General features: G+C 57.0%; 3 protein-coding genes across 3 annotated transcripts; 1 reads left to right on the forward strand and 2 right to left on the reverse strand.

Moving 5' to 3' along the window:
• Positions 1 to 4,292: 4,292 nt before the first annotated feature.
• Positions 4,293 to 6,188, reverse strand: LOC112309789 (IQ domain-containing protein F5). The gene is made up of 4 exons (XM_024565993.2): positions 6,156 to 6,188; positions 5,632 to 5,739; positions 5,430 to 5,492; positions 4,293 to 4,739 (listed from the first exon to the last, which is right to left on the reverse strand). Exons 1-4 carry the CDS (start codon positions 6,186 to 6,188, stop codon positions 4,293 to 4,295), a joined length of 651 nt encoding a protein of 216 aa, XP_024421761.2.
• Positions 6,189 to 11,620: 5,432 nt separating this feature from the next.
• RRP9 (ribosomal RNA processing 9, U3 small nucleolar RNA binding protein) lies at positions 11,621 to 27,133 on the reverse strand. The gene is made up of 15 exons (XM_053917690.2): positions 26,948 to 27,133; positions 26,584 to 26,666; positions 15,711 to 15,820; positions 15,251 to 15,318; positions 15,127 to 15,168; positions 14,772 to 14,898; positions 14,122 to 14,246; positions 13,943 to 14,035; positions 13,410 to 13,510; positions 13,199 to 13,333; positions 13,055 to 13,117; positions 12,708 to 12,853; positions 12,554 to 12,633; positions 11,914 to 11,987; positions 11,621 to 11,788 (listed from the first exon to the last, which is right to left on the reverse strand). Exons 1-15 carry the CDS (start codon positions 27,032 to 27,034, stop codon positions 11,695 to 11,697), a joined length of 1,428 nt encoding a protein of 475 aa, XP_053773665.1. The 5' UTR covers positions 27,035 to 27,133; the 3' UTR covers positions 11,621 to 11,694.
• LOC112309615 (protein mono-ADP-ribosyltransferase PARP3) lies at positions 17,616 to 24,332 on the forward strand. Its single transcript, XM_071220449.1, has 10 exons — positions 17,616 to 17,725; positions 18,389 to 18,558; positions 19,164 to 19,289; positions 19,505 to 19,693; positions 19,847 to 19,979; positions 20,060 to 20,286; positions 20,509 to 20,658; positions 20,822 to 20,905; positions 21,155 to 21,332; positions 23,028 to 24,332. The coding sequence occupies exons 2-10, from the start codon at positions 18,391 to 18,393 to the stop codon at positions 23,195 to 23,197; spliced, it is 1,425 nt and encodes a 474-aa protein (XP_071076550.1). The 5' UTR covers positions 17,616 to 17,725; positions 18,389 to 18,390; the 3' UTR covers positions 23,198 to 24,332.
• Positions 27,134 to 27,450: the final 317 nt, after the last annotated feature.

Consider the following 27,450-nt stretch of genomic DNA (forward strand, 5'->3'; position numbering starts at 1 on the left):
TTTTTACAGACGTAGGCAAGCTAAGACAAGGTGATGAGCATGGGTCCTAGTCCCGTATGACAGGTGCCCTTGTGAAAACAGGGAAAAGTCGGACATCACACAGATGTGCACAGAAAGGAGGGGGTTGGAATGACGCCTCTGTCCGCCAGGGGACTCAGATGACAAACCCCCAGCAGCTGGAGGGAAGCCAGGACAGACCCTCCCCTCAGGCTTCCAAGGGCACACGGCCCTGCTGGCACCTGGCGTGGGACCTCCAGTCTCCTGGACTGTGAGGGGGCCCTGGGCTGCTGTCTACGCCAAGCACGTACGGGACCTTGTTACAGTGGCCTGGCACCCCCGTACAGTTCGGCACAGAGCCCAGGCCCCTTGCCTGATTTTGGAACGGTTCTGAAGGAGCCGGCCCAGCCACCGAGCTTCTGTAGGATGGGAGGGGATCTGCTGTAAATCTGTGACAGGTGAGCCTCTTCCTCGCCCGATGCTGTATCCCTCACTGGACACACACGAGTCCCCGGCCCAGAGTCTGTTAGGGCACCCAGTGCGAGACACTGTCAGACAGCGGGGGCCGGAGGACCCCCCCCCCCAGCCTGCCTGCCGCCCTGCCGTGACTGCCAGCACACAGCAAATCTCCCGGTGCTTTGGGTGCCATATGCACTGCTGTGCTGCGGCTTATTTCTCATGGCCGCGCCTGCCCATCATGCCAAACCCAGACCAGAGGAGGAGAGTGGGCTCCAAATGTCTCGCTGTTCGGACAATGTGCTCAGGGATCGCAGGATGGCACGTCCACGTCACCAGACGACGATGCAGTCCGCCACATTCCTGGCTCACAGGAGAGCGACGAGCGTGAAGTATAGGAATGTTAAACTTTGAATCCCATCACAGTACGTCTTCCTGAAAATCAAACACTGAGAATGAATCTGCCGGCCGCTCCGGAGTGGCCCATTTGTCAGCTGAGCGAGAAAAGACGTTCACTAGCAGTGAGTTAATTAGATCACGCTTCATTGGAGCAGCTGGGAAAAAATGTGTCCGGAGAAAACAAACAACGGCTATTAGTGTGTCCAGGAGGAGAGCGGTGCCAAGAATTGGAGCCACTGGGAATACAATCGGCAGTCAGTCAAAGGCAGGTCGAAGGATTTCGGGCGGTTCTACCTGGCTCTCGGTGAGCTGGCAGAGGTCACCGGTCCAGTCCCTCAGCTGCGCATCGAAAGGGTGGCCGGCCGCCCGGTCTGGCGTGGCTGCAGAATGTAGGCCCTGTGAGTAGTGTGTGTGACACAAATGCAAACGTTTGAGGAAAGAGTTGGGAAAACACTAGTTCAGTCCACCCTGCAGTGGGATCTGCTAAGATGTGGTAAAGCTGATGGCGGTGAAAATGTGTACACAGTGCAAAAAGAAAAAAAAAAAAGGCTTAGTTGGACAATTTTACAAAGTTCAGGGAAGTAGAAAGTGCTGAAGGCTTATGGGTGGGTACTGACGGTATTAGTCATCAGTGTTTCTGGGAAGCGGACCGGCAAGCCCTTCGCCACTGCTGAGAAGTCTGCTCACACCCTACCCCAGGCCCACGGGAAACCCCGCCCAGCGAGGGCCCTGCCCCTCATGCTGCTGTCCAAGGCCACCCTGGAGGGAGGCTATAGCTCAGCAGCCTATTTTGGGGTGGCATACACATACTCAGCTGAACAACCCATAAAACAGATGCGGACATTTTCCGCTATGTCTGCTGGCCCCAAGGGGGCCCCGAAGCCCCCAGGTATGAGCTGAGAGGGGCTGGTGGTATGAGAGTGGTGGGCTATTTGAGAGTCTAGGTTCCCTGCCTCGGTGGCTCGCGTCTTCAGTTTCCCCTTGTCTGTTCCCACTGCCACCTGTGAGCTCAGGGAAGATGGTCGTGCTGCATCAGACTCAAAGGGTTCAGGAGGGTCTGGGGGTGCAGGTTAGGGGCAAGCCGCCGACCCAAACGACCCCAGCCCTGATCTGGGCAAAGTACCCTACCTTGGTGGAGAGTTACCCTTCTGAAGAGGCTGGCCCCTCGCTTGCCAGGCCCTGGGCCTGCCCCTCACTTGCCCCGCCCCTCCAGCCTCAATGAGAGCTCCTTCCCCTGCTTCGAGGACTGGCTTTCACACTGGGATCTTCATTGCCCATTAATTGCTCTAAGCCTTTCCTAACCTTGTCCTAGAGCTTCAGTGAGGACTAGAATATGCCCGTTCCGTCCTTTGCGGTCAATTCCCCCACACCTTTAAACACCCATCGTGGCACAGCAGCTAGTGTGTCCCTGCCCCCAGTAGGCCGTCCCAGGCCACAGCTGTGAAGGAGCCCCGAAACCGCCCCGCACACCCCCATGTGCCGCTTCCCAGCAGGCAAACGGTGATGAGGAAAATGACCCTGCCTCAAAGCCCCATCTCATGGCCTGCCACCTCAGGCAACCTCCAGCCCCAGTCATTGCGGCTTGGGGTCTCCAGGGAAGGGGACTCTGGCCCGGAATTGGGTGTCCAGGACGTTTATTAGGGCATGTCCTTGGGATCATCGCCGACTGGAGGGAGGCGGGAAAGGGTGGAGGGAGAAGACCCTGCAAGTGACTGCAGCCTCCCCAGGCACCGCCGTGCGTTCAGATACGCAAACGGCCCAGCACTGTCCCACGTCGTGTGCAAACGCTCACGTCTTTGCACAGTTGTGAGCCCGTCAGTGGCAGACCGCCATACACGCTGGGGGCCCCACGACATTATGATGGAGCTGAGCAATTCCCATCACCAGGGGACATCGTAGCCTTCGCAATGTCCGGGCGCCACACACCCTTCGGGGTGTGTGCTGACGCCGGTGCAGACAGGCCCACTGTGCCACCGGCTGTAAGAGCGCGTAGCACCTGCAATTGTGAAGTGTCTACTACTTGATTCTGACAATAAACGACTGTGTCACTCATTTATACACTTACCATACTATGCTTTTTATTGTTTAGAGTGTACACTTCCTACGAATAGAAAATGTTTGCCATACAACAGCCTGCCGGCTGCAGCCTCGTGCGTGTCCCGTTTACCGCATCTGTTGATGGCATCATTTTTCCTGTTTGACTTCCTCTCGCGTTGTTTCGTGAACAGCGCCGCCTAGGGGTACAGCGCCTGCAGCCTGCAGCGGTGCGCGGCCACTGGGCTCACTGGCCATCGCACCAGCCAACTCACCCCCCCAGCCTCCAGTCCTGCAGACTGCGTGCAGAGGGAGCGCCCTGGACGAGGGTACCACTTTTTCTTTTACACTGGATTTTGACTGTTTCACATTTTCTGCGTTTAGAAGCACAAATGCTGACCCACCAGTGGCCTACGGTACTCGGCGAGGTAGCGTGCAGTGTGGGCGTGCTCGAGTTGGGGCTGCTGGGGAGCAGGGACAGGTTCTGGGGGGAATGAGGGCTTTGTGCTGACCGCCTCCAGTTCGGGTCTCAGATTCTGACTCAGAGGCCAAGCATGAGGCTCCGGCACCCCCGGTGGGGCAGGGAGCTGCAGGAGGAGGGCATCAAGAGGATGTGACCTCCGCTGGATCTGTGAGCTAGGGTCCTTACCCCTCCAGTCTGTGGAATGTAACCTGTCCCCCACCCCCGTTCCCACATTGAGAGGCATCTTCAAGGACTCAGCCTGGAGGTAGTTACATGGTATTGAGGCCAGCTGGACAGTGCTTGGAACCCAATCCAGTTAAGGCCTCTCTATGAACTTCTTTCTGGTGGGCAGGTGAGGAGGTCCACTCGTCCTGTGACCCCGAACAAGCCTCTTATGTAAGTTCCCTTGTTGATTAAATCTGCCACCCACGAGTCTGGAGCGGTCTGCCTCTCTCTTTGGTCTTTCCTTACCCTGCGTGTATGGGGGCCAGTTTACGGACCAGCTGGAGCCAGGATCACAGAGCTGGGGGGGGGGGGCTCCTGCCAATCATGGCAGGGGGCGGAGAACAGGCCAGGAACAACCAGAACCCCGTGGGTGAATTCCTGGCGAATGTGCTGCCATGGCCACTACCAACCACCTACCCTGAAGGCTCCCGTTATCCTTGGGGAGACGCACCAAGTAGACCAGACGGGAAGGACGCTCCCTGAGGTGGCCAGCATGGCAGATCTGCACCCCCAAGTCCCCTACCTGTGCAGACAATGCCAGTCAATCCCAGTCTCTGCTCAGCCTGGAAGAGGGCTCAGGATCCCTCTCCTGGGACTCCAGGGCTCAGACAACCCTGGCCAACTCCTTGGAGCCAGCCTACGAGATGCTGAGTGTCTGCCGTCGTCTGCCCTGACCCCCGGAGCTTGTCCAGCAGAGCGAGGCTGGGGAAAGACCACTTCACTGCTTTATCGGGAGGGGAATACACTCTGACACAAAGCAAGGCTCTGAGCCCAGCACGATCTCTAGCTCCAGATGCAGCTGGTTGGCCATGACTGTGTAGTGGCCGTTAATGAAGCCCCGGGGAGTGCAGGTGCGGCACCTCCAGTAGGCCTGGATGACGCGGGCAGCGTGCAGCAGGCGGCAGTAGCGCAGGCGGATGCGCCACATGCGGACCCAGGACTGCAGTCTGACCGCTGCCCACTCCTTCTGGGCAAAGGTCTCCAGCACCTTCTGCCGCCGCTGCTCCAACTCCTTCGCCAGTACCCACCTCCACCAGCGCTGAATGACGGCTGCGCTGAGCGCCGCGTGCAGCAGTGTCCGGCGCACCAGGGTGCCCCGCCACCAGGCCTGGATCTTTACAACTTCAGGATCACGAGGGGGACGAGTATTTTTGTTTCCTGGGATCTTGCAAGAAAAAAGAGAGGACGTTCAGAGCATGGCCCCCCACCCACGTCAGACCCAGGGCTTGAAGGAAGGGACCCTGTCAACATTCACCCCTTCTTCCAAACCTCAGGAGCCCTGGGCAGGGCACTCAGTGCGACCAGAAGCCCAAGTGGGTGTCCTGTCTCTGCACATCTCTGGCCCACGGCCATGGACACATCGACCTCTCAGAGTCCCAGAGCCTCAGAGTCCCCATCTGCGCAGTGGGATTACATCTGCCCCGGCTACCCGGTTTTGCAAGGATCCAGTTGGCCAGCCCGGGGCAGGGTCACCATGTTCACCTCACCAGGCTCCCTGACCCTTCCTTCCAAACCCCACCCACCTGCTGGAGGAGGGGCCTCTTGGGCCAGCTCTGCCCTTTGGTCTTTGACTCCAGCGCCCATTCACAGCGTGCTCTCTCACTCTGCATGCCATCGCGTTAGCAGGTTCCTCACCCCGCAGGGCTCCATCTCTCCCATCTCTCCCACACCTTCCCTTCTCTTGACTTTCACACTTGAAATCTTTCCTAACAAACATGTGTGCACACTTGCACGCACGAGCTCACAAACACACACACTATTGACGACGCCCAGCCTCCCAGACCCTAGCTGCTCCACTTCAAACACAGCCCGCACATTCCGGCCCCAGCCCTGGGGGTCTGGGGTGGGGTCATACTTCTCTGGGGCTCTTTTTAGCATTATCCACTCTCTTCGCCTCAGCGTCATTCGGCGTATCAGTCTGAAAAATAGATGGGGAAAGAGGATGGACAAGAACGAGTTCATTCCTGTTCTAAGCTCTAGACCATACCAAAGACACTAGTCACAAGCACCAGGACACGAGGGCCGGCTGTGCCCTTGTAAGGGCTCCTCCTACCTACCTCTACCTTCTTCTCTGAGGTCAGAGATGCTGAGGGTGAGTCAGTGGGCTCCCCTTCCTGCTGAGGCTCAGCTCCAGAGTGTTCAACTTTCTCAGGCTGGTCCGCCTCCTGCGGTCGGCAGGTAGGGGAAAGGCAAGGAAGAGTGAGGCTCCTCTCCCCCACTCCCCATTCAGTATCCCTCACTTGGCCTGCTTCCAGGGCTTCCCAGAGGATTCAGATGCCGGGGGGCCCCTCATCCTGATGGATCTATGGAGACATCCATAAAAAACCTGGGTGTCAGCCTCTCACCATTGGTCCCACACGGATTGGAGGTAGATGGTTCAAACCCCCTCAGGTCTGTGTTACTCTAGCCGGGGCCTGGGTAGAAGGAGTAAAGTGGGGAGACCTATGAGGTCATAAGGGCAGCTATGACTCAGGAACCAGGATGGCTCCCAATACTTGAGCCCTCTCCATGGAAAATACAAAAGTCTGTCCATTGTTTTCTGATGGAAATGGTGAAAGCCCTGACTATAGAAGCAGGATACCAGAAATCCTGGCCCATTGATGTAAAGGTGCATAAAGATAGTCGGTTAGTCCTAGCTGGTGTGGCTCAGTGGATTGAGTGCCGGCCTGCGAACTAAAGGGTTGCCGGTTCGATCCCCAGTCAGGGCATATTTGTGGGTTGTGGGCCAGGTCCCTGGTAGGGGGTATGCGAGATGCAACCACACATTGATGTTTCTCTCCCTCTCTTTCTCCCTCCCTTCCCCTCTAGAATAAATAAAATCCTATAAAAAATAAAATAAAATATAGTCAAAACTGGGGATTGATTGATGGGGTTTACAGCTCATTCATACTACAGAATACTACATCAGTGTTAAAAAAAAAAAGTAATGAATTTGCCCTGGCGGGTGCGGCTCAGTGGATTGAGTACTGGCCTGAGAACCAAAGGGTCGCTGGTTTGGTTCCCAGCCAGGGTACATGCCTGGGTTGCGGGCCAGGTCCCTGGTGGGGGGCGCGCATGCAGGAGGCATCCACACATTGATGTTTCTCTCTCTTTCTCCTTCCCTTTCCGTCTCTCTAAAAATAAATAAATTTTTTTAAAAAAATAATGTATTGATCTATATGTATTGATGAGGAAGTATATCCAAGATGTATTTATGAGTGAAAAAGTTGAAGATCATTATGACTCCATTTTTAAGTAAATAAAACCATCATGATACATAATCACACTTACATGTTACAAATGCATACAAAGGGGGAGAAAGGCATACACACCAAACTGCCACACTGGTTACCTTAAGAAACAAGAAGTGAATTGCTTCCCCAGCCATGCAATGCCCCGGGAACTCTGCGAGGCCCCAGGACCAGCTGGGGCCCTGTCTCAGGTTCCAACAGGCTCAAGGGCTCTCCCGTCTTCTCCTGCCCCTGAGGGACTCAAGGCCACAGTCAGATACATGAAGGGCAACCAACTGCAGAAGTTTTATCTCTGTTATTAGCTCAGAAACATGCCAAAGACTCGAGGCACAAGACCCTGGACCTGAGGGGGACCTCCCCACTTCGGCCGGCTCCTGTCCTCTGAAGACATTTGAGACCAAGGCAGATGAGAACGAACTGAAGTGGCTACCCTGTCCCAACCCAACTGAGCTCCTGAAAAATGACCTCCCTCAACCCCCACTGCTTTTATCCACAGCATTGGCACAGAATTTAAAAAATGAGAGACGTGAAGAAGTAGGAAAATGTGGCCTGTAGTCAAAAGAGAAAAATCAACAGAAGCAGATCATAGATGACTCAGGTTGGAATATTAGCAGACAAGAACCTAAAAACAATTACTAGGATATAAAGAGGGATACAATGAACAAGGAATTTAGAGGAAAAGGTAGACGAATGAGTGGAAAGTGGAAGATTTCAGCAGACAAATGTTAACTAAGAAAACAGGACAAAAACTAAATAGAAATTCGAAAACTGAAAAACACAATATCCAAAATAAATGGATAGGGTGGGAAAAAAGGGGTTATTAAGCTCAAAGACAAGTGAAAAATTATACAAACATGATAAATACCAGTAAGACCCACACTGAGGCACAACAGTGAAACTGCTATAAAAGATTTTTTTAAATCTTTAAAAACCAGTTAAAAAGGTTGCATTACATTTAGGGGAAGAAAAATTAACACAACAGATGACTTGTCATCAGAAACCAATGGAAGCCAGAAGAAAATGGAATGATAGCCCTGGCTGGTGCGGCTCAGTGGATTGAGCACTGGCCTGTGAACCAAAGGGTCACCGGTTCGATTCCCAGTCAGGGCACATGCCTGGGTTGTAGGCCAGGTCCCCAGTAGGTGGCTGTGAGAGGCAACCACACACTGATGTTTCTCTCCTTCTCTTTCTCCCTCCCTTCCCCTCTCTCTAAAAATAAATAAAATCTTTAAAAAAAAGAAAATGGAATAACACTGTAAAGAATTAAAACATGGGGGTGTTGGGGAGGGGAGAGCCAACCTAGAACCCTATAAAGATAATAACGTTGAAAAATAAAGATATGGACATAAAACAGAAAGGTCTGCTCTTCCCACTTCTGTTTAACAATGTACTGAAGGTCCTAACCAGTGCAACAAGGCAAGAAAGTGAAATAAAACACCTAAACATTTTTAAAAAGTGATTCACATACAAGCTTCCAAAGATGTCTACCCAGAATACTAACGAGGGAACCCAGCAAGCATGCAAGGCGCCCGCGGTGTGGTCTGCACGTCTGTGAATACACTAACCACTGCTGAGTCGTACACTTTAAATGGGTAAACTACATGGCATGTGAATTACACCCCGAGTAAGTTGTTTAAAAATAAAAAGCACCCCCAAAATTGAAAGACACAATGGTACTATACATCAATAAATAGTTGGGAGATTCTTTTCTTTATTTTTTAAAGATTTTATTTATTTTCAGAGAGAGGGGAATGGAGGGAGAAGGAGAAGGAGAGAAACATCAATGTGTGGTTGCCTCTCACACGCCCCCAACCAGGGACCTGGCCTGAAACCTAGACTCGTGCCTGGACTGGGAATCAAACCAGCGACCTTTCGGATCGCAGGTAGGTGGGTGCTCAATCCACTGAGCCACACCAGCCAGGGCAGCAGTTGGAAAATTCTTGATTAGAAGTACAAATTGGAAGGGTTTATATCATCTGATTTCAAGACAATGGTTTACTGTCTTGAAAAACTATAAGCTTACAGTGAACGAGACAGTGCAGCTTTAGTACAGGAAGACACATCAACGAAACAGAACAGAGAAGCCAGAAGTAGACTCACACTTACAAAGTCTATTGATTTTTTAATGTACCAAGAAAACTCAATGCAGTAAGGAAATGCATTTTTCAATGGAAAAGAAAATCTTAACCCTTATGTAACATCATAAACCAAAAAAAAAAAAATTAACTCAAGATCTATCATAGGCCTAAACAAAAACTGAAGCTGAAACTATAAAGCTTATAGAAGGGAATCCATGAGAATTACTTTGTGACCTTGGAGTTGACAAAGATTCCTTAGGATACAGAAAGCACTACGTGTAAAATATTGACAGACTGGACTTCATTCAAACTAAACCTGTCTGTTCCAAAGACAACAGCCCTGACTGGTGTGGCTCAGTGGATTGAGTGCAAACCGAAAGGTCGCCGGTTCAATTCCCGGTCGGGGCACATGCCTGGCTTGCAGGCCGGGTCCCCAGCTAGGGCTGTGCAAGAGGCAACTGATGGGTGTGTCTTTTGCATTGATGTTTCTCTCCCTTTCTTTCTACTACCCTTCCCCTCTCTCTAAAAACAAATAAATAAAATATTTTAAAAGATTGAAATAAAAATGAAATTTCTTTAGAATGCTGCTGAGTCCGGTACTAGCGGGCTGGGGCAGGGCTGACCTGCAGGCCTTCTCAGTGATGACCACATACAACTACGAATGCGAAAAACAAAGAAGGGCACATGCATTGGGGAGAAACCCAAAACCTGAAGGACAATCAGTTACAGTTCCCAGGTCAAAGTTGGGGGTGGCCCCACGGCAGAACTACACGAGCAAGGTCAGCACAAAATCACAGACAGCCCCACCCCCTCTTTATTGGAGGGTCAGACAAAAAAGACACGGCCTCAAGCCAGAGACTATGGACAGCACCTGCTTTTTGCGTCCTTTTCTCTTTTCCATTTTTCTGTTTTGTCCCATGGCTCTGCCCCCAGGGTAGGTCCTGGAGAGGCACTGCCCTGGTGGTGAACCTCGGGCCCCTGAAGGACCCTCTCCTTGGCTGGAGCAAACGTCCGGGATCCCATCCAAAATCACCCAGCCAGGAAGGAGCCAGGACAACCTGACCACCACTCCACACTGGAAGGTTCACACAGAGACGCTAAGCTGTTATTACAACCATCGCCCCAGAGGTAAAAGCGGGCTCTTCCTAGCGGAACCAAAAGATGGGCATTCTCAGAAAAGACAAAAAAAAATAAAACAAAAAAGAAAGAACGTGGAAATTTTGTACTAAATACTGTAAAATACAGTATCTGAAATAAAGAATTCACTGACAGACTCGTTAACAGAATAGAGAAACTAATCAGTGAACTTGAACTCAGAGCACAGAAACTAATCTCAACAAAAAAATACTGAAAAAATAAATGAAGACACTAATATATGGAATGGTATCAAAAGGTCTTACATTTACATTATTGAACTCTCAGAAATTAGTGCAGAAAAAAATTTTGAATAAAGGCTAAAAACTTCTCCAATTTGGTATAAGGCATAAATTTTACAAATTCAAAAATCTCAGCAAAGCCCTGGCTAGTGTGGCTCAGTGGACTGAGCACCGGCCTGTGAACCAAAGGGTCGCCAGTTCAATTCCCAGTCAGGGCACATGCCTGGGTTGTAGGCCATGTTCCCAGTAAGGGGTACACAAGAGGTAACCACATATTGATGTTTCTCTCCCCCCCTTTCTCCCTCCCTTCCCCTCTCAGGATGAATCTTGAAGACACTATGCTAAGTGAAACCAGCCAGACACAAAAAGACAACTACTATGATTCCACTTACATGAGGCGTCTGAAGTGGTTAAAGTCGTAGAAACAGAGAGGAGCACGGTGGTTGCCAGGCACTAGAGGGGTGGGGACATTATCAATGGCTAGGATTTCAGAGGAAGCAAGATGAAAACGTCCCTGAGGTCCATGGGACAAGGTCAATAAACTTAACGCGACTGAAATGCATGCTTAAAAAAGAGGGTTACGATGGTCTACTTCGTGTCTTTTGCTGCAGCTGAAATAAGTAAACACGAGCCCCATTACAGTAAGGCAGTCTCGGCTGACCACGGTTGAGCCCCGAAGCCATAGGAGCAACGGTTCAATGTCGAGGGCATGCGTTTTCCAACCTCAGTTTCTCCCTGGGAATGTGCCCATAGGAAATGGGTTCACCTATTAGGGGCATTTCTGTGCTGCTTGCAATGTTATATGACAGCACAATCCCTAACAAGCCTCATTCCCACCAGGGAGACGTCGGTGCCATCGGCACCTCCAGCTGCCTCCCCATCCCCTCAGCCCCAGGCAGGAGCGAACTACCCAGCTGGTGAAATCAGGAGACCCCGTGTTCCTGATACATGTACCAGGCAGGATCACTTCTGTGATGGGTCACACAGCTTGGCCAGGGCCGTCTGTCCCCTCCAGCTCCCCGACCTGGCCTGGTTGAGGCAGACCAGCCTGACTTGGAGGCCCGGCTGTCCTCAGTTCAGTTCAGACCCACAGCCTGCCCTTACACAAGCCTGGACAGTGGGGCTTCTAGCTGAGGGGTCAGCAGTTTCTGAGCCCTACCAGCCTGGAGCAGAGGGTGAGGAGCTGGCCTAATGAGGTCATAGAAGACACTCAGGGACAAGGAGCCAGCTGATGGCTCCAACCTCGTGTTCCTGGAGAAGGACAAGAAGCCTCAGGCTACCCTCCCCAGGCCTTTTCCAAACCATAGTCCCTGCCACCCCTCCTCTCCCCCTGCCCCGTGCAAGAAACTCCAGGAGACAAGGCCCAAAAGAAGAGACTTTTAATACAAAGAGGGCGGGCATGGCCTGGGAAGGACTTAAATAAAGGGGGGAGGGCGTCAGGAGCCTGTGGCCGTGGGCCTGGGGGCCCTTCGAAGAGGGATGATGCAGACGGAGTTCCGAGCCTCTTTGATCCGCCACCATCGGCCCAGCCTGCGGGGGTGAGGGAGAAGCTGAGGTCAGTGCAGCGCCCCCACCCCACCATCCCCACCCCCATTCCCACCCAGCCACCAAACCAGTGCCACCTTCCCCCACCACCCTGCAGAGGGGCCCCATACCTGTGCTCCTGCCCCACCCCAGCCACCAGGAAGTCCCCAGAGCTAGAGAACTTGAGGCTATTGATAAAGCCCACCTGAAAAAAGGGAGAGACAATGCAGAGGATGTGAGAACAGACGCCCTCCACCACCACAGCCTGAGCACCATCATCCAGGGCCTGGCCTCTGCAGGCCTGGGTTCAAGCCCCGCTCCACCTCCTGCCACCTGGGCCAGCCTGTGACCCCTCAGGGCCTCAGCTTCCACACGGGTGAGACGGGGAAGCTTCATGAGGATTAGGGAGACCATAGACGCCTAGGATGTCAGTGTGGCCCAGGGCGTGGCTCCTGGCTGTGGGGCCCTGGGGACCCCATGTCACTGACAGACCTGCCACTCTTCCCGAGGTGACCCAAGTCAGCATGCCCTCGCTTAGCATCCATCTGGCCCCAGCCACAAGGAACTGACATAGGGCCAGGCCCTCCACACCTGGGCCCAGGCTGCTCCCCGCCCTGCACACCAGCACGCGGGGCAAGGCAGGCAGTGGAGGAGGGGAGACAGGAAGAAGACTGAGGGAGGGCTCCTGCCAGGGCTGTGCGAGAACCTGGGCTGTACACAGAAGGCACAGGTGGCCCTGACGGGCTGGGCACTCAGGCCATCTCAACTCACCAGGGGGATGTCGCACAGAAGGTCAAGCTGCCGGAAGCCCTCACCACACTGCCAGAGCCGCACACAGGAGCTGTGGGAGCCTGGAGGCCAGGGAGACAATGAGGGTCCGCACCAGCCCCCCGGGGGATCCCCTCCCACCGTGCAGGGCGCTCACCTGTGGCTACCAGGTCTGTGTTGAGCAGGGCCGCCACAGCCGACACCCAGAAGGGCTGCTCCAGGCCCGGCTCCCCCCGCAGCCCATGGGCCTCACGCTGCAGGGCAAGCGGCCGTTTCTTGGAGAGGCCCCACAAGGCCACAGAGCTGGGGACAGAGAGCAGAGTCCATGAGGGGCAGGGCAGAAAGGCCACACGGTGGGAGGGGACCCAGTGCGCACCAGCCATGGGACGCAGATGAAGCCACCTGAGCTTGCCCCTAGTGTCTTCTCTGTAGGGGTCACACTGCCCCTGACCAGGGAGCACAAGAGCGATGTGGTGGCGGGAGGCACCCAAAGGCAGCCCTTACCCGTCGTCTGCGCCCGACACCATGTGCTCCTCATTGATGAGTTGGATGCTGTCAATGGAGCCCCTGGAGGAAGGAGCAGTGAGGGGCACGTCCTGCGTGCCCCCCAGCCCATGGAGCCCCCGCCTGGCACAGTCGCAGCCTTACTGGTGGCCATAGAAGACAAGCTGAGACTCCTCAGGGATCTTCCACACACGCACGGTCCCGTCACGGCCCCCCGCCGTCACGCAGCACTCCCTGCTCAGAGCATCCAGGGCAGCCACAGCGTCCTGGTGCCCGAAGCTGGAGAGGGGACAGAGGGGGTCACCCGAGAACTCGCACACACACCCCCACACACCCTCTCCCCACGCACACTCACAGTGTCTCCACGTAGGAGTTTTCCGCCACATTCCACACCTTCACAGAGCGGTCGTGGGACGTGCTGTAGAGCTGGTGGGTGCCTCTGCGGAACGCCAGCCCCTAGGGGTGCAGAGAGAGGGCAAAGGGGGCCTGGACTACAGCATTCAACACAGAGATCAGGCCCAGAGAGGGCTTCCTGAAAGGCAAGTCACACTGGCACAGGGAGCTGACCCTCTACCCCATCCCGGGCATCGTGCGGCCATTCTGAATGGCCTTCTCCGGAGCCAGGGCCGGCTCCCCTGCCCTCCCCTGAGCTCGCCTGCCCGCGAGCAGCTGCTGACTTGTCAGAGGCCTCCCTGCCCGCTGGGTGAGCTCGGCTCAGACCCCACCTCTCTCCTATCCCTTTACCCCATTTGTGACTTTGACAATGCCACTCACTACGCCAAAGCACAGGTTCCCTGAGGATGGCAACCCTCTGCCTCCTTCACCCCACCCCCCAGGGCCCAGCACCAAGCCTGGACCACGTCTGCCTGAGGAGGCCCGGCTGCTCACCGACACTGCATCCCGGTGTCCCGTGAAGGTGTACAGGTGCCTGCAGCTCTGGGCCTCCCAAATGAGAATGAGCTTGCTGCGGTCGCCCGAGGCCTGCGGGGAGGAGGACAGTGGCCACAGGCAGGCACCCCCTGTGTGCCCACACCCCTCCCCGACCCCCAGGGCCCACCACACCTTACCAGGTACTTGCCGTCGGAGGAGATGGCCATGCAGAGTACGTGGCTGCTATGGCCGGGGGGCTGCCCCTCCGCACCCTTCCTGGCTCGTGGGATCACATGAAGCTTCCGTCCACTCTCCACACTCCCTGACACCGCGAGAAGAGAGGTATAGGACAGGGGTAGGACAAGCTGGCGACCGACCTCCCCACCAAGGGCAGCATGGAGCCATGGGAAAAGTCCTGGCCCCAGGTCTGAGCTGGCTCAGCCACTGGGAGCGCCTGGACAGGTCACCTCATCTGTTAAGTGGAAGCAATGTCCTGAAAGGGCAGTCACAAGCCCAGAAGAGAAGGGAGAGGAAAGTGCTTTGGGGCCAGTGGTTCAAGTTCTTCCTATTCCTGCTGCGGGGGGAGGACCAGGAGCTCAATCCCAGGGTGGTGCCGAGCCTCAGGGGCCCTCACCCAGCCCCCCACCAGCAGCATGGATTCCCATTAAGTTGTCATCCTGCCCCAGCTCACTCGTCCCCAGTAGCAGTGACAGGAAGCTCACAGCCCCACACCAGGGCAGAAGTCACACAGAAACACTTCTGTGGGAACAAACCTGCCTCTAAAACCTTCCCCAATCCCGCCTTCCTCCCAGACCAGCGCCACCCACCCCCACCAGGCACCACTCACACTTAATGATGGTGCAGTCTTTGGCGGCAGAAAAGATGGCCAAGTCGTCGGGGGTGATGACCAAACACGTGATGGAGAGCTGGTGGCCTCGCAAGACTCGCAGGTCACCTGGGGCTGGGGCCTGGATCTGGGCGGGCAGAGGGACCCCACCTGCTCACACACCCTCCCCGCCTCCCGACCCGAGGCGCCGACCCAGGGCTGCAAGGGAACCAAGCCCTGAGCTAACCCTGTCTGTCCAAGTGCCCACCATGTTCTCACAGACCCCACAACCTGAGTCCCCGGCTGAGCCATCTGCCACCAACCCAGGAGGGACCCCAATCCCCTCCAATCTTACACAAGCGCGCTGCCCACTCACCTCCTTCGCCACCGACTTCTGCAGCCTGCCCCTCTGCTCCAGCTGCAGGGAGAGGACAGGCGTGAGGTTCCACGAGCCAGAGCAGTCCCAGCCCTTCCTCCCAGCACCACCCCGCCACACGCACCACGTCCTCCTTCAGGCGCCCCGCCACCTGGTCCTCCTCAAACTCGCGTGCTTCAGCCTTCTCCTCCTCTGTGAAGAGCACACCAGACCAAGTCAACCCAGGCCAAGACCCTGCTTTTCCCTTCCCATTCCCACCGTACCACCTTGGTCCTGGGGCCCAAACACTTGGGTAGTGTCCTGCGGGAAGCTCGTGCTGCCTCGGGCACACGGGGTTAAGGGCCTGATGTCTCTTCCCGCCCACGGCCTGCCTTTACCTCTCAGATCTGTATAAAGCCCCCCAAAGGTCTGGCCGTCCCCTTAAAGCCCATTAGAGCTCCGGCCACAATCCCACAGGGCGGCCAGCTCCAGCAGCCCCGGAAGCCCACTGGGAACCTGCACCAGTCCCCCACCAGCAGACAGGGGCCGCAGCAGGCAGGCTTAGGTGCAGGCTCCACACCCCCCTGCCCAGCTCACAGGCTCACCTTGCTGCCTCAGCTGTTCAAGGTAGAGCTTGGCCAAGCGTAGCTTCTTCTCCTGTGCGGTCTCCTCCAGCTCCTCCTGTTCCTCCTCCTCTGCCCTCCTGGGAGCTAGGCTGTGGGCCGGGAGGGACTGGCTTTGAGGGTGCTCACCCCACTCCTCCGGCCTCTAGGACCATGCCCCTGGCTGCTCCCCCTGCCAGCCCTCACGGCCAATGCTTACACGTGCAGAATACAAAGGGCCCGCCCACTGCCTGACACAAGCGTGAAAACAGACCCAAACCCAGAGGGCCCACTGTGAAATCTCTCAGCTCCACAGGGGAAGCGAAGGTTCCACAGGCTCCGGAGAAAAACCAGGCTGTGTGTAAGAGTCAGGAACCCAAAGGGCTTCAGACGCCTCGACAGCAACCCTGAGGGGGAAGACACGTGCGCCGCACACACAAAATTCTAAAGAACACTAAGCCTTGGAAACCCACACCACACACCATCATGGCAACGGACGATATTGTCAGCTGTCCCAAAGGCCACAGGATGGGTCCTTTCTCCCTCTTTTAAGGATAGAGGATGAGCCCTGGCTGGTGTGGCTCAGTGGACTGAGTACCAACCTGCAAACCAAAGGGTCACTGGTTCGATTCCCAGTCAGGACACCTGCCTGGGTTGTGGGCCAGGTTCCCAGTACGGGGTGCTCCAAAGGCAACCACACATTGATGTTTCTGCCCCTTCCCCTCTCTAAATATAAATTTATAAAATCTTAAATAAAAGGATAGAGAACGAGCTCGTCAAATGGGAGGGTAAGCGAAGCCTCGTCCCGATGCTTCCGGCCGAAGCTGCAGCGTGTGCGCACCGCTGTTTTCCTGAGGTTTAAGGCGGGACGAACCAGGGGCCGACTCCCTGTTTTTTAGCACCTTGGATGCTCGGAGGCACCGAGGCACCAGAGATGCGGGTTTCCGAGACCTGAACAGGACTCCACCCTGTCAGGGGCGTGGACAAGGGTGTACCCAGTCGGGCACTAGATACCTGGCGGGGCACCGGGGGCACCCAGGCAGCCCTGGAGAAAGGAAGGCAGTGCTAGCACGCCCCCTCACTCCAGTCCACCTATGTCCACTGCTGCCACACCCACCTCCTCCGGTCACTGATCCTTCAAAGGCAACCCCCGCCATCAACTCAGAACCATTGCTCACTGGGGGCCCCACCTGGCCGTCCTGTCCAATAGCCCAGATGGGGCCGGGCAGACCAAGCTCTGCCCATGCCTGGGCATCACAGTGCCTTATTTATACCCGCACACCCCCAGGCCCAGCTCTGCTCTCAGGAAAGGACGCCTGTGGGCGCCCCAGGCGGCCGTACCAGACACAAGGATGTGGGTGCCGGAGCAGCTCGGGACCCAGCTGGGCGTCACCCACAGCATCTCCTCATCCCGTCTCTTTAGTCTCCTTCAATCTGAACCCTGTCTCAGCCTTTTTATTTCTTCTTCCATGACTTGACGTCCTTGACACACCTCGAATACAGGCCAGTTGTTTTATGGGGTCTCCCTCAGTCTTGGTTTCTCTCCTGTCTTGTCATGATTAGATTCAGCTGCTGCCATTTGGGGGTGGACCCAACGTGTGTGACATCTCCTAGGGGCATTGTCAGGAGGGACACGTCTCCCTGTTGGTGACGAAAACTAACTGATCACTTAAGTCACCTGCTGCACCAGGTCTCTCTCCGGAAGTGACCAACTGCCCTACTTGTAATCGGCAACCTGTCCTTATTTATGCTGAGCCTCAGACTGTCCCAGATGTGGCCTGGAGAAGGTCCTGCAAGCTGACTCCTGTGTCTCCATCACTTCTGAGCAATTCCTGTTTCCTGGCATCATAAGATGTTTCCTGGAATCACGTGGCACAATATTGTCGGAAAGTCCCTCCCACAGTCACGCCAAAGGTTTCAAGAGTGTTGCTAGAGGAGCCCACAGAACTGGGACAGCGGTGGAAGGTTCTGATACTGGGCACCAAGGGCCATCTCTCCCAGGTCCCTGCTTGTCCTAGGTGAGTGCCCATGGCCCTGTCCACACCCCTTCTAAGGGCAGGGCGGGGAGGGACTTCCCATTCCCACTGGCAATTCAAGGCCACTGATGTGGGACCCTGGCTGACACCCCGGCTGACACCCTGGAACTACTGAGCTCTTTGGGAAGGGTTTCTGTGTCACTGGGTCCCAAGCTCTGCAGGAACAGCTCTGGCCCCAGGGGGTGCTGCCCTAGCCACCCCTTAGTTGGGACCGGCTCTATAGCTGGGGTGACTCAGCCCAGCATCCATGCCAAGTCCGAGGCAGCTGAGAAGTGGGAGGAGCAGGCAGAGGCCAGAGAGTGCTCTGGAGGGCGGAGGGGCCCATAAGTGGGAGAGAAGCCTCTCCTTTCACTTTCTGTACCACCCGGACAACCAGGACAACCAGAGAGGGGAGGGAACCGCTCCTCCCTGACCGAAGTGGGCAGACTGGACAGGGTCCTGGCCTGGCCCCTGCCACCAGGCACAGGGGCATCTCTGGGGCGAGAGAACTGGCTTTGGTCTGGGGCTTGGACTGGGGAATGGAGGGAGGTGGAGGCGGTGGGCGCTCACCAAAGGCAAACCCAGCATGGGGCACGCTGGTGCTGTACCAGCCAGGTGGGTGCAGCTGCCATGGAAGCCTGAAGTCCCTCTCGTGCCCTAAAACAGCCATGGCTCCCAAGCGCAAGCCCGCTGTGCAGGATGAGAAAAAAGGATGGCAGGGGGCAGAGGAGGACAGCTTCCGCTCTACTGCTGAGGCTCTCAGGGCCGCACCCACAGAAAAGCACATAGTCCGGGTGGACCTCGAGTGTCCCCTCAGCCGCAATCCCGGCACCCAGGTGAGCTGTGGTCCTCAGCCAGGCCTGGAGCCTGCGCCCTCCTAGATGCAAATACACTCAGAGCTGCTCCTCTCCCCAGTGCAGCTTAGCTGTGGTCACACAGCTCAAGGTTCCCAAGTCAGCTATGGTCTCCTAAGAGCCCAGAGTTCAGGCAGGGCTGCATCGCGTCCCACTTAGGCAGGTCGTGTCTGTTCTTCAGACCGCAGGGCAGGCCCCTGAGCTTCTCTGGCCTCCTCCTTCTACCCTTCAAGCCAGGCTCCGACCCTCCAGCTCCCCCCGGGCTCACCTATGCACCCTCAAACCTACGCTGCAGGGTCGGGCTGTGTAGCTGTGCCCCCTGAGATCCCTCACAGGGCAGGGTTGTGTCCCTATGAGACCCTGGGGCAGAAACATGCGTCCCTCAATTCCCTGACCCAGGGCACAGCCATGGCTTTGCAGAATCTCCCTCCACAGCCCGAGTTTAGCCACATGCCCTCAGACGTCATCCCCCAGGGCCTCCTCTGATGGCCCAGTGCAGTCCGAGCCCTGTCAGGGTGCGGCTGGGTCTCTCGCCCCCAAAGGGCGGCCCACGCCAGCCTGGCCTGCCCATGCGCCCTCCGGCCCAGGTGCACGGGGACTATGACTGCACCCTGAACCAGACCAACATCGGGAACAACAACAACAAGTTCTACCTCATCCAGCTGCTGGAGGACGGTGACCGCTTCGCCTGCTGGAACCGCTGGGGCCGCGTGGTGAGTGCCCACCCTGCCCCCTGCAGAGGACCTCCCCTCACCTCTCCCTGCTCAGCACTGCCCCCTGCTGCCCAGGGTCCACACAGCACTCAGGCAGAAAGGCCATAGGTGCTGACCATCTCAGGTGCTGGACACAGGGCATTGGCTGGACACAGGCCAGCAGGTGTTATGGTGGGCACGGCACTGGGCACACATCTGAAGGCTGTCGATTGCAGGGAGAGGTGGGCCAGTCAAAGCTCAGCTACTTCGATTCACTGGACGATGCAAAGAAGGACTTTGAGAAGAAGTTTCGGGACAAGACCAAGAATCACTGGGCGGAGCGGGACCGCTTTGTGGCTCATCCCGGAAAGTACACGCTGATCGAGGTGCAGGGCGAGGACGAGGCCCAGGAAGCTGTGGTGAAGGTGAAGTGGCCGGCTCTGGGCTGAGGGAGGGGACCAGGGACCCAGCCTCCAGGCCACTGCCCCTGCCCAGCTGTGCCACACTGCCACAGACTCCCCCTCTCTGGCCTTGGTTGGGCCCTACACCTGGCCCCTATGTGTGCCCTCTGCCCCTAGGTTGATGGAGGCCCAGTGAGGACTGTGGCTCAGCAGGTGCGGCCCTGCTCCTTGGATGCAGCCACACAGAAGCTCATTACCAACATCTTCAGCAAGGACATGTTCAGTGACGCTATGGCCCTCATGAACCTGGGTGAGGGCAAGGGCCGGGCATGGTGCAAGGCCCTGGGAGTGACCGGGGGCTGAGTCTCCCCACTCTCCTCACCCCCATAGATGTGAAAATGATACCACTGGGAAATTTGAGCAAGCGGCAGATCGCACGGGGCTTCGAGGCCTTGGAGGCCCTGGAGGCGGCCCTGAGAGCCCCCACCTCTGGGGACCACAGCCTGGAAGAGCTGTCCTCCCACTTCTACACGGTCATTCCCCACAACTTTGGCCACAGCTGGCCCCCGCCCATCGACTCCCTGGAGCTTCTGCAGGCCAAGAAGGACATGCTGCTGGTGAGGGCTGGCAGGTGGGCAGGCAGTGGGGATGCCTATCGGATTGGACAAGGGACTTGGGGGGCAGATGACCAAAAGGCCCAGAGAGCAGGACTGTGATGGGTGGGGTGGTGGTGAACAGGTGGACAGATAAGTCGGGTGGCCACAGTGCCGGTCATGTGGGAGGAGAGCAGAGGCGGGAGGTCACGTGGACAGACAAGCTGCCAGTGCCCATCACCTTAGGTGCTGGCTACCAACGAGCTGGCCCGGAGCCTGCAGGCAGCTTCCAAGGAGGAGAAGAGGGTGGAGGAGGTGCCACACCCACTGGACCGAGATTACCAGCTGCTCAAGTGCCAGCTCCAGCTGCTGGACCCTGAGGCGCCCGAGTACAAGGTGGGCTGAGCCCAGGGAGGAGCCAAGGGAACAGTGGGCCCCACCCCTCTGCCCTTGGCCCCCTGTCCTGTGTTTCTAGGGCTTGAGGAGGGCTCTAGGACTCAGGTGGGGGTTCATCCTTATGTCTCTCACCCTTGGCACCCCACTTCTGCTCTTCCCCCAGGTGATCCACACCTACTTAATGCAGACCAGCAATGACAGCTGCCCGGCCCTGCAGCATGTTTGGAAAGTGAACCAAGAAGGGGAGGTGAGGGACGTCCCCCAGTGCCCTCCCCTGTCACTGCCCTGACTCTTGGGGAGATGACCTGCCTTGTGTGTCCCTTACTGGACCGTCTCTGCAACTCTGACCGGTTCCCAGCAGCCCTGGGGCTGGCGAGCGTGGGAATGAGCATGCGAGTGGCCAGAGGCCCAGGCCCCAGTGGGCCTCTTGGAGTGACAGGGAGGAGCCTCGCCCTGGCATAATGTGGCTGCCCCGTTTCTCCCCACCCCTACCCAGGGAGATCAGTTCCAGGCTCACTGCAAGCTGGAAAATCTAATTCTGCTGTGGCGTGGCACCAACGGGGCGGTAGTGGCCGCCATCCTGGCCCTCGGGCTCCGCATCATGCCGCATTCCGGTGGCCGCGTGGGCAAGGGCATCTACTTTGCCTCAGAGAACAGCAAGTCAGTGGGCTATGGTGAGTGGCTCCTCGGGCCCAGTCCCAGTGGGCATGGGGACTGAGGAGGACTGGGCCTGGTGTTCACCCAGGTTAGGGGGGATCCAAGAGAGGAACCCCTGAATAGTGACTAAAAAGATCACTCAGTGGGGAGTCCTAGGATTTGAGGGGACTCAGGGACAGCCTCCTAGAGAAGGTGGTGAGGATAGAGTGAGTGTGCCAGCCAGACCTGATGGGGTGAGAGATGACCCTTGGCGGGAAAGCAGGCAGCCAGTGGCTCAGAGTTTGGGAGGCTGTGGCAGGGTGGGACCTCCAAGCCCAGCCTGATGGGAAAGCTCAGACAAAGGCCTGTGTGGGCAGCGGCGGGGGACTTGGGGACAAGGAGGCCTCATCCAGAGAGCAAGAGGGCGCCCATTTGGATGTGGACATAGCCAGACCTCAGTGGCTGTAGGCCCTGGGCAGGGTGGCAGAGCCGGAGGCAGCAGGGAGGCGGTGGAATCGTCATGCATGGGTGGGGGCACCCAGGCTAGGGCACGGCTGTGGGGGCAGAGATTCCGAGAGAGGGATATGTGGGGTGGGGTGGTGGCATGTGGGACAGACAGGGTTGAAGGTGTCTCTAATGACCCCCAGGTTTCTGTCCAGCATGGCCCTCATTGAGGTGACCTCTCCAGACTGGGTCCCCACCCCAGGCTGACCCCTTCATTGGAGACCACTGCCACTCACCCAGCCAAGGCAGCAAGGTCCAAGGGCAGATGGGGCTGAAGTTCTAGGTTGTCGAAGGTTGCCCAAGGCCAAGGCGTCTGGCAGGAGGACAGAGGAGCCTAAGAAAGAGGGGACGGTAGCCCCCGGAGAGCCAGAACAGGGGGACCCGGGCTAAGGGGCTAAGGGTGCCAGTGGCAAGTCAGCAAGCAGGCCAAGGAGAAAAGCGCCCCACCCTGGATTCGGTCACTGGGAGGCCTTGACTGACTGTGGCAAGGGCAGCAGGGGGTGCAGAGGCCTGGCCCCAGGAGCCTGGGAGTGGGGGAGAGTGACGGGAGGCATCATAGCCTGGGCAAGGGGAGTTTTCTCAGGGTGGAGGAGTGGGCCCCTGTCTGTGCTGAGGCAGCCAACACAGAGGGGCTAGCAGTGCACCACAGAGGGCCCCAAGAGTTGGGCCAGAGGGCCAAGCAGCCCAGGCCTCCCTGTGGCCCCAGTCATAACTACTGAACGCAGAAGGAAAGCACCATCCCCCAGTCTACCCACCCCACCACTTTAACAGTGAAATTGCCCGAGGCCACACAGAGCCTGGTGAGTCCCAGCCCTGAGAAGCTGCACAGGCCTGAGAATGGAAGTGGGGCTGAGACCAGGGACGAGGGTGCCTGCAGGGAGCAGCAAGCAGGGAAGGCGCTGTGCAGAGGGGCAAAAAGCCGCATGCGTCCTCTCTGCAGTATTTCACTTTGCCATTCAACAAATCATTCCTGGGTATCCAGGAGGGCTTCAAAGAAGAGGTGTCATCACACACTGAAGGATGAGTGGGTGTTTCCCAGGTAGAGCAATGGGGCAGGGTAGGCCGGACAGAAAGCCCAGCCTGCACAGTGGTTTGGAGGTTGACAAGGTGGAAAGGAGCCGGCAGGCCTGTGCCAGAAGCAGGCAGCATAGGGGGGTGGAACTTCCTGGTAAGGTCAAGGACCAGTGAGTGACCCTGGCATCCCCCTTGGTCCCGGCTGTACCCTGCAGATCCAACCCAGGACACCGAGCTGGAGCTGGATGGCCAGCGAGTGGTGGTGCCCCAGGGCCAGCCCATGCCCTGCCCCAAATTCAGCGGTTCCTCGTTCTCCCAGAGCGAGTACCTCATCTACCAGGAGAGCCAGTGCCGCCTGCGCTACCTGCTGGAGGTGCGCCTCTGAGCTGCACGGCCTTCCCGCGCCCTGGTGCCTGGCTGGGTAGAGACTGTCAGCCTCAACCTTCCCGCCCATCTCTGGTACCCCCAAGTCACCCCTTCTTGCTCCCACATCTCCCTGCTGTGTCCAGGACGGTGATCCCCACTCCCTCCCTGGCGGGGCTGTGGCCCCAGAGTCTCAACCCAAAGCTGATGGGTGCGATGTACTGGCAGCATCACTGGGACGCGGGTGCACCGGTTCCCGGCTGTGTAGTTAGAGGAGGAAAGGCTGAGAGCCTGTTAGACCCCATAGCCACCCGGGCCATCCATCCCGGCCCAGGCTGTCCATCTGCAGGGTGGGGTCACTGATGTAGGCTGAACTTCAGGCATGCACGGGCAAGTTCATTAAACACTGTCTTTGCTCACCCCAGACTCTGCTTCTCTGAGCTGCGGCCCCACAAGCCGGGGCCCCCCTTCTCTCCACAGTGACCCACCAGAGCACAGGGCAGCTCCAGCCCCACGCTGACCCGACCCACCCGGGTCCAACCAAATCCACTGCTGCCACACCCACCTCCTCCGGTCACTGAGCCTTCAAAGGCAACCCCCGCCATCAACTCAGAACCATTGCTCACTGGAGGCCCCACCTGGCCGTCCTGTCCAATAGCCCTGATGGGGCCGGGCAGACCAAGCTCTGCCCATGCCTGGGCATCACAGTGCCTTATTTATACCCGCACACCCCCAGGCCCAGCTCTGCTCTCAGGAAAGGACGCCTGTGGGCGCCCCAGGCGGCCGTACCAGACACAAGGATGTGGGTGCCGGAGCAGCTCGGGACCCAGCTGGGCGTCACCCACAGCATCTCCTCATCCCGTCTCTTTAGTCTCCTTCAATCTGAACCCTGTCTCAGCCTTTTTATTTCTTCTTCCATGACTTGACGTCCTTGACACACCTCGAATACAGGCCAGTTGTTTTATGGGGTCTCCCTCAGTCTTGGTTTCTCTCCTGTCTTGTCATGATTAGATTCAGCTGCTGCCATTTGGGGGTGGACCCAACGTGTGTGACGTCTCCTAGGGGCATTCTGTCAGGAGGGACACGTCTCCCTGTTGGTGACGAAAACTAACTGATCACTTAAGTCACCTGCTGCACCAGGTCTCTCCCCGGAAGTGACCAGCTGCCCTACTTGTAATCGGCAACCTGTCCTTATTTATGCTGAGCCTCAGACTGTCCCAGATGTGGCCTGGAGAAGGTCCTGCAAGCTGACTCCTGTGTCTCCATCACTTCTGAGCAATTCCTGTTTCCTGGCATCATAAGATGTTTCCTGGAATCACGTGGCACAATATTGTCGGAAAGTCCCTCCCACAGTCACGCCAAAGGTTTCGAGAGTGTTGCTAGAGGAGCCCACAGAACTGGGACAGCGGTGGAAGGTTCTGATACTGGGCACCAAGGGCCATCTCTCCCAGGTCCCTGCTTGTCCTAGGTGAGTGCCCATGGCCCTGTCCACACCCCTTCTAAGGGCAGGGCGGGGAGGGACTTCCCATTCCCACTGGCAATTCAAGGCCACTGGTGTGGGACCCTGGCTGACACCCCGGCTGACACCCTGGAACTACTGAGCTCTTTGGGAAGGGTTTCTGTGTCACTGGGTCCCAAGCTCTGCAGGAACAGCTCTGGCCCCAGGGGGTGCTGCCCTAGCCACCCCTTAGTTGGGACCGGCTCCACAGCAGAGGTGACTGAGCCCAGCATCCATGCCAAGTCTGAGGCAGCTGAGAAGTAGGAGGGGCAGGCAGAGCCCAGAGGGTGCTCTGGAGGGCGGAGGGGCCCACAAGTGGGAGACAAGCCTGTCCTTTCACTTTATTTTCATGTTTTTATTTATTTTTTAGACCGAGGGGATGGAAGGGAGAAAGGCAGGGAAACATCAACGTGTGGTTTGCTCTCATGGGCCCCCTTCTGGGGACCTGGCTGGCAACCCAGGCATATGCCCTGACTGGGAATCAAAATGCCCCCCCTTTGGTATGCATGCCAGCACTCAATCCACTGAGCCTCACCAGCCAGGGCCTCCTTTCTATTTCTGTACCTCCCGGACAACCTGGACAACCAGAGAGGGGAGGGAACAGTTCCTCCCTGACTGAAGTGGGCAGACTGGACAGGGTCCTTGTCTTCCCCTGCTACTGGGCACAGGGGCATCTCTGGGGTGAGAGAACTGACTTTGGTCTGGGGCTGGGACTGGGGCATGGAGGGCAGTGGGCCCTCACCAAAGGCAAATCAGGGTGATGAAACCATTCTCTATCTCCACCGTGGTATGCACCTTCCAAACTCACGAATGTACGATAAACAAAGGTAAATGTCACTATATGTAAATTAGAGCTGAATGAGGAAGTAAAAAAGGAGGAGAAAAAGGATGGAAAGGAGGAAAGAAATCAGGAATGGCAACTGGGGCTTGTAAGTTGCTGCAGATGATCCAGTTTGTAACCTGAGTGGTGGGCACCCAAAGGGTCATCATGTCCTCACTACGCTCTACGGTACAAACGCGTTCCATTGACGCTTCTGTATGTAAGGCATCTCACGACACTTTTAAAACTGCTTAGCACCCCCCCACCCACAGTAATCAGGACTAAGCAAAGCACCTTAAGTCTCTCCGTGAGCAGGGTAAGGCCAACACATAGTCAGTTTGAGAAGCAGAATTTCCAAAGCCAACGCTTAAGGCAGGCACCTGGGTTCCCGGGTATGAGGACTTCTGTGCCACAAGGCCGGGCCTGACACTTTGCTAGCGCCTCGGAAACTCTGCCATTTGCCCCACTCCTGTCACCAGACAGGACAAGGGAGGTATTCAAAGCCCTCCGCAAGCTGGATGTACCCGCCCCCTGGCCTTCCATCCTCCCCACCTCCCGTTCTGACACACACCCCCCTTTCCTCTGATCCCTCAACAGCTTCCCTACCTCATCTCTCCTGGCCCTATTTACATGCCCCTCCTCTCTTCCCAGAGCGCAGGGCTGTAAGACACATCCCATTACCACACCGCCAGTCTTCACCTGCCTGCTCACCTCTGTGCTCTCAAAAGTGAAGCCAGTGCCTGGACTCTGTTCAGAGCCAGGGGGAGACCAGTAATTGTGAAATCGTGGGAAAAGGGAGTGAAGAACTAGCCAGCATTTCTTGCCTCCTCCCCTTCCAAGTCAGTCCAGCCTGGACTCCGCTCCCTGTCACCCTGCCATGTGCCAGAGAGATCTCCCTGGTCTCCCACTGGGGCTGGAGGTCCTCTCCACACAGAGGCCCCGCGGCGAAGGAGATGGGGCTTCTCAGGATCAGAAACTGAAGGAAACAGCCAAGGCCTGTGAGCCAAGGGCCGGGGCTCTCACTCAATGAGCCTTCCATGCACCATGGGCCTCAGCATTCCGTACCACTAAGCAGAAAAGCAGAGCTCACCTCTCACTCTCAGAGTCGCTGGAGATCTCCTCATTCATCTTGCCGCCACCCTTGGACTTGCCCTTGTCCCCGGAAGAGTCGGCCTGGGAATTATACGAGAACGATCCTTTCACAGGTCAGGGTTCCCGACCACTCCGGCACTGACCAAGGGCCCCTTCCGGTCTCTGCAGGGCTCTGGGACTAAGAACCGCAGTCCAGGATTTGGCCGGCAGTCAGAGAAGCGAAGCTGACTCCAGTTGGAGTCCCGGGAGAAGGGTCGGGAGTGGGTTGAGGGGGCCCAGGAGGGGAAAGGAGGGGATGAAGGTGGGATGACAGTAGTCCCAGGAGCAGGTCTGATCCCGGCCTTCAGAAACACCACGCTCACCTTCCGCCGCCGCTTGCCAGCTCCCGTACCAGCCCGGTCCCCGGAGGCCAGCTTTCCCCGCTTCCGAGTCGCTGCTGTCGCCGGCATGCTGACCACCGTGTGTATTGCAGCCTCCGCTGGGCACTCACGTGGCGGCGGAACCCAGGCGGTCTCGCAAGGCTCCTTGCCCTGATAGGCCCTCAGTGCCCGGAGGGCCCCGCCTCCTACGGACCCATTGGGACGTTTGGTGGATTATGCCACGCCCCCCAAGCACCCATAGGGTAAATCCCTGTGGCCACACCTCCTAGACCTCCCGTAGGCTTCCGCGCCTAACCCAGTAGGAAACAGCCTGTTCCGGGCTCTTCCGGACTAAGCTGTAGCGCGTGCGCACCGCTATTTAGCTGCTGTCTAAGGCGGGGCGAACCAGGGGCCATCTCTGTGTTTTCGCCCCTTGGACGCTGGAGGGCGCAAGAGATGCGGAGTTCCGAGTTGCCTAACCAGACTCCACCCTGTCAGGGGCGTGG

This window comes from Desmodus rotundus, unplaced genomic scaffold (assembly GCF_022682495.2).
Source record: "Desmodus rotundus isolate HL8 unplaced genomic scaffold, HLdesRot8A.1 manual_scaffold_100, whole genome shotgun sequence".
In the NCBI taxonomy this organism is placed as follows: domain Eukaryota; kingdom Metazoa; phylum Chordata; class Mammalia; order Chiroptera; family Phyllostomidae; genus Desmodus; species Desmodus rotundus.

Coding starts and splice junctions, on each gene's coding strand:
- LOC112309789 (XM_024565993.2), bottom strand. CDS start 6,188: ATGCACCTTTACATCAATGGGCCAGGATTTCTG. Junction 5,740..6,155: donor TCAATGGGCCAGGATTTCTG/GTATCCTGCTTC, acceptor TGCCGACCGCAG/GAGGCGGACCAGCCTGAGAA. Junction 5,493..5,631: donor CCTCAGAGAAGAAGGTAGAG/GTAGGTAGGAGG, acceptor TCTATTTTTCAG/ACTGATACGCCGAATGACGC.
- LOC112309615 (XM_071220449.1), top strand. CDS start 18,391: ATGGCTCCCAAGCGCAAGCCCGCTGTGCAGGATGAGAAAAAAGGATGG. Junction 18,559..19,163: donor GCCGCAATCCCGGCACCCAG/GTGAGCTGTGGT, acceptor CCTCCGGCCCAG/GTGCACGGGGACTATGACTG. Junction 19,980..20,059: donor TATGGCCCTCATGAACCTGG/GTGAGGGCAAGG, acceptor TCACCCCCATAG/ATGTGAAAATGATACCACTG.
- RRP9 (XM_053917690.2), bottom strand. CDS start 27,034: ATGCCGGCGACAGCAGCGACTCGGAAGCGGGGAAAGCTGGCCTCCGGG. Junction 26,667..26,947: donor CTGGCAAGCGGCGGCGGAAG/GTGAGCGTGGTG, acceptor TATAATTCCCAG/GCCGACTCTTCCGGGGACAA. Junction 11,789..11,913: donor GGGGTGGGGCAGGAGCACAG/GTATGGGGCCCC, acceptor TCACCCCCGCAG/GCTGGGCCGATGGTGGCGGA.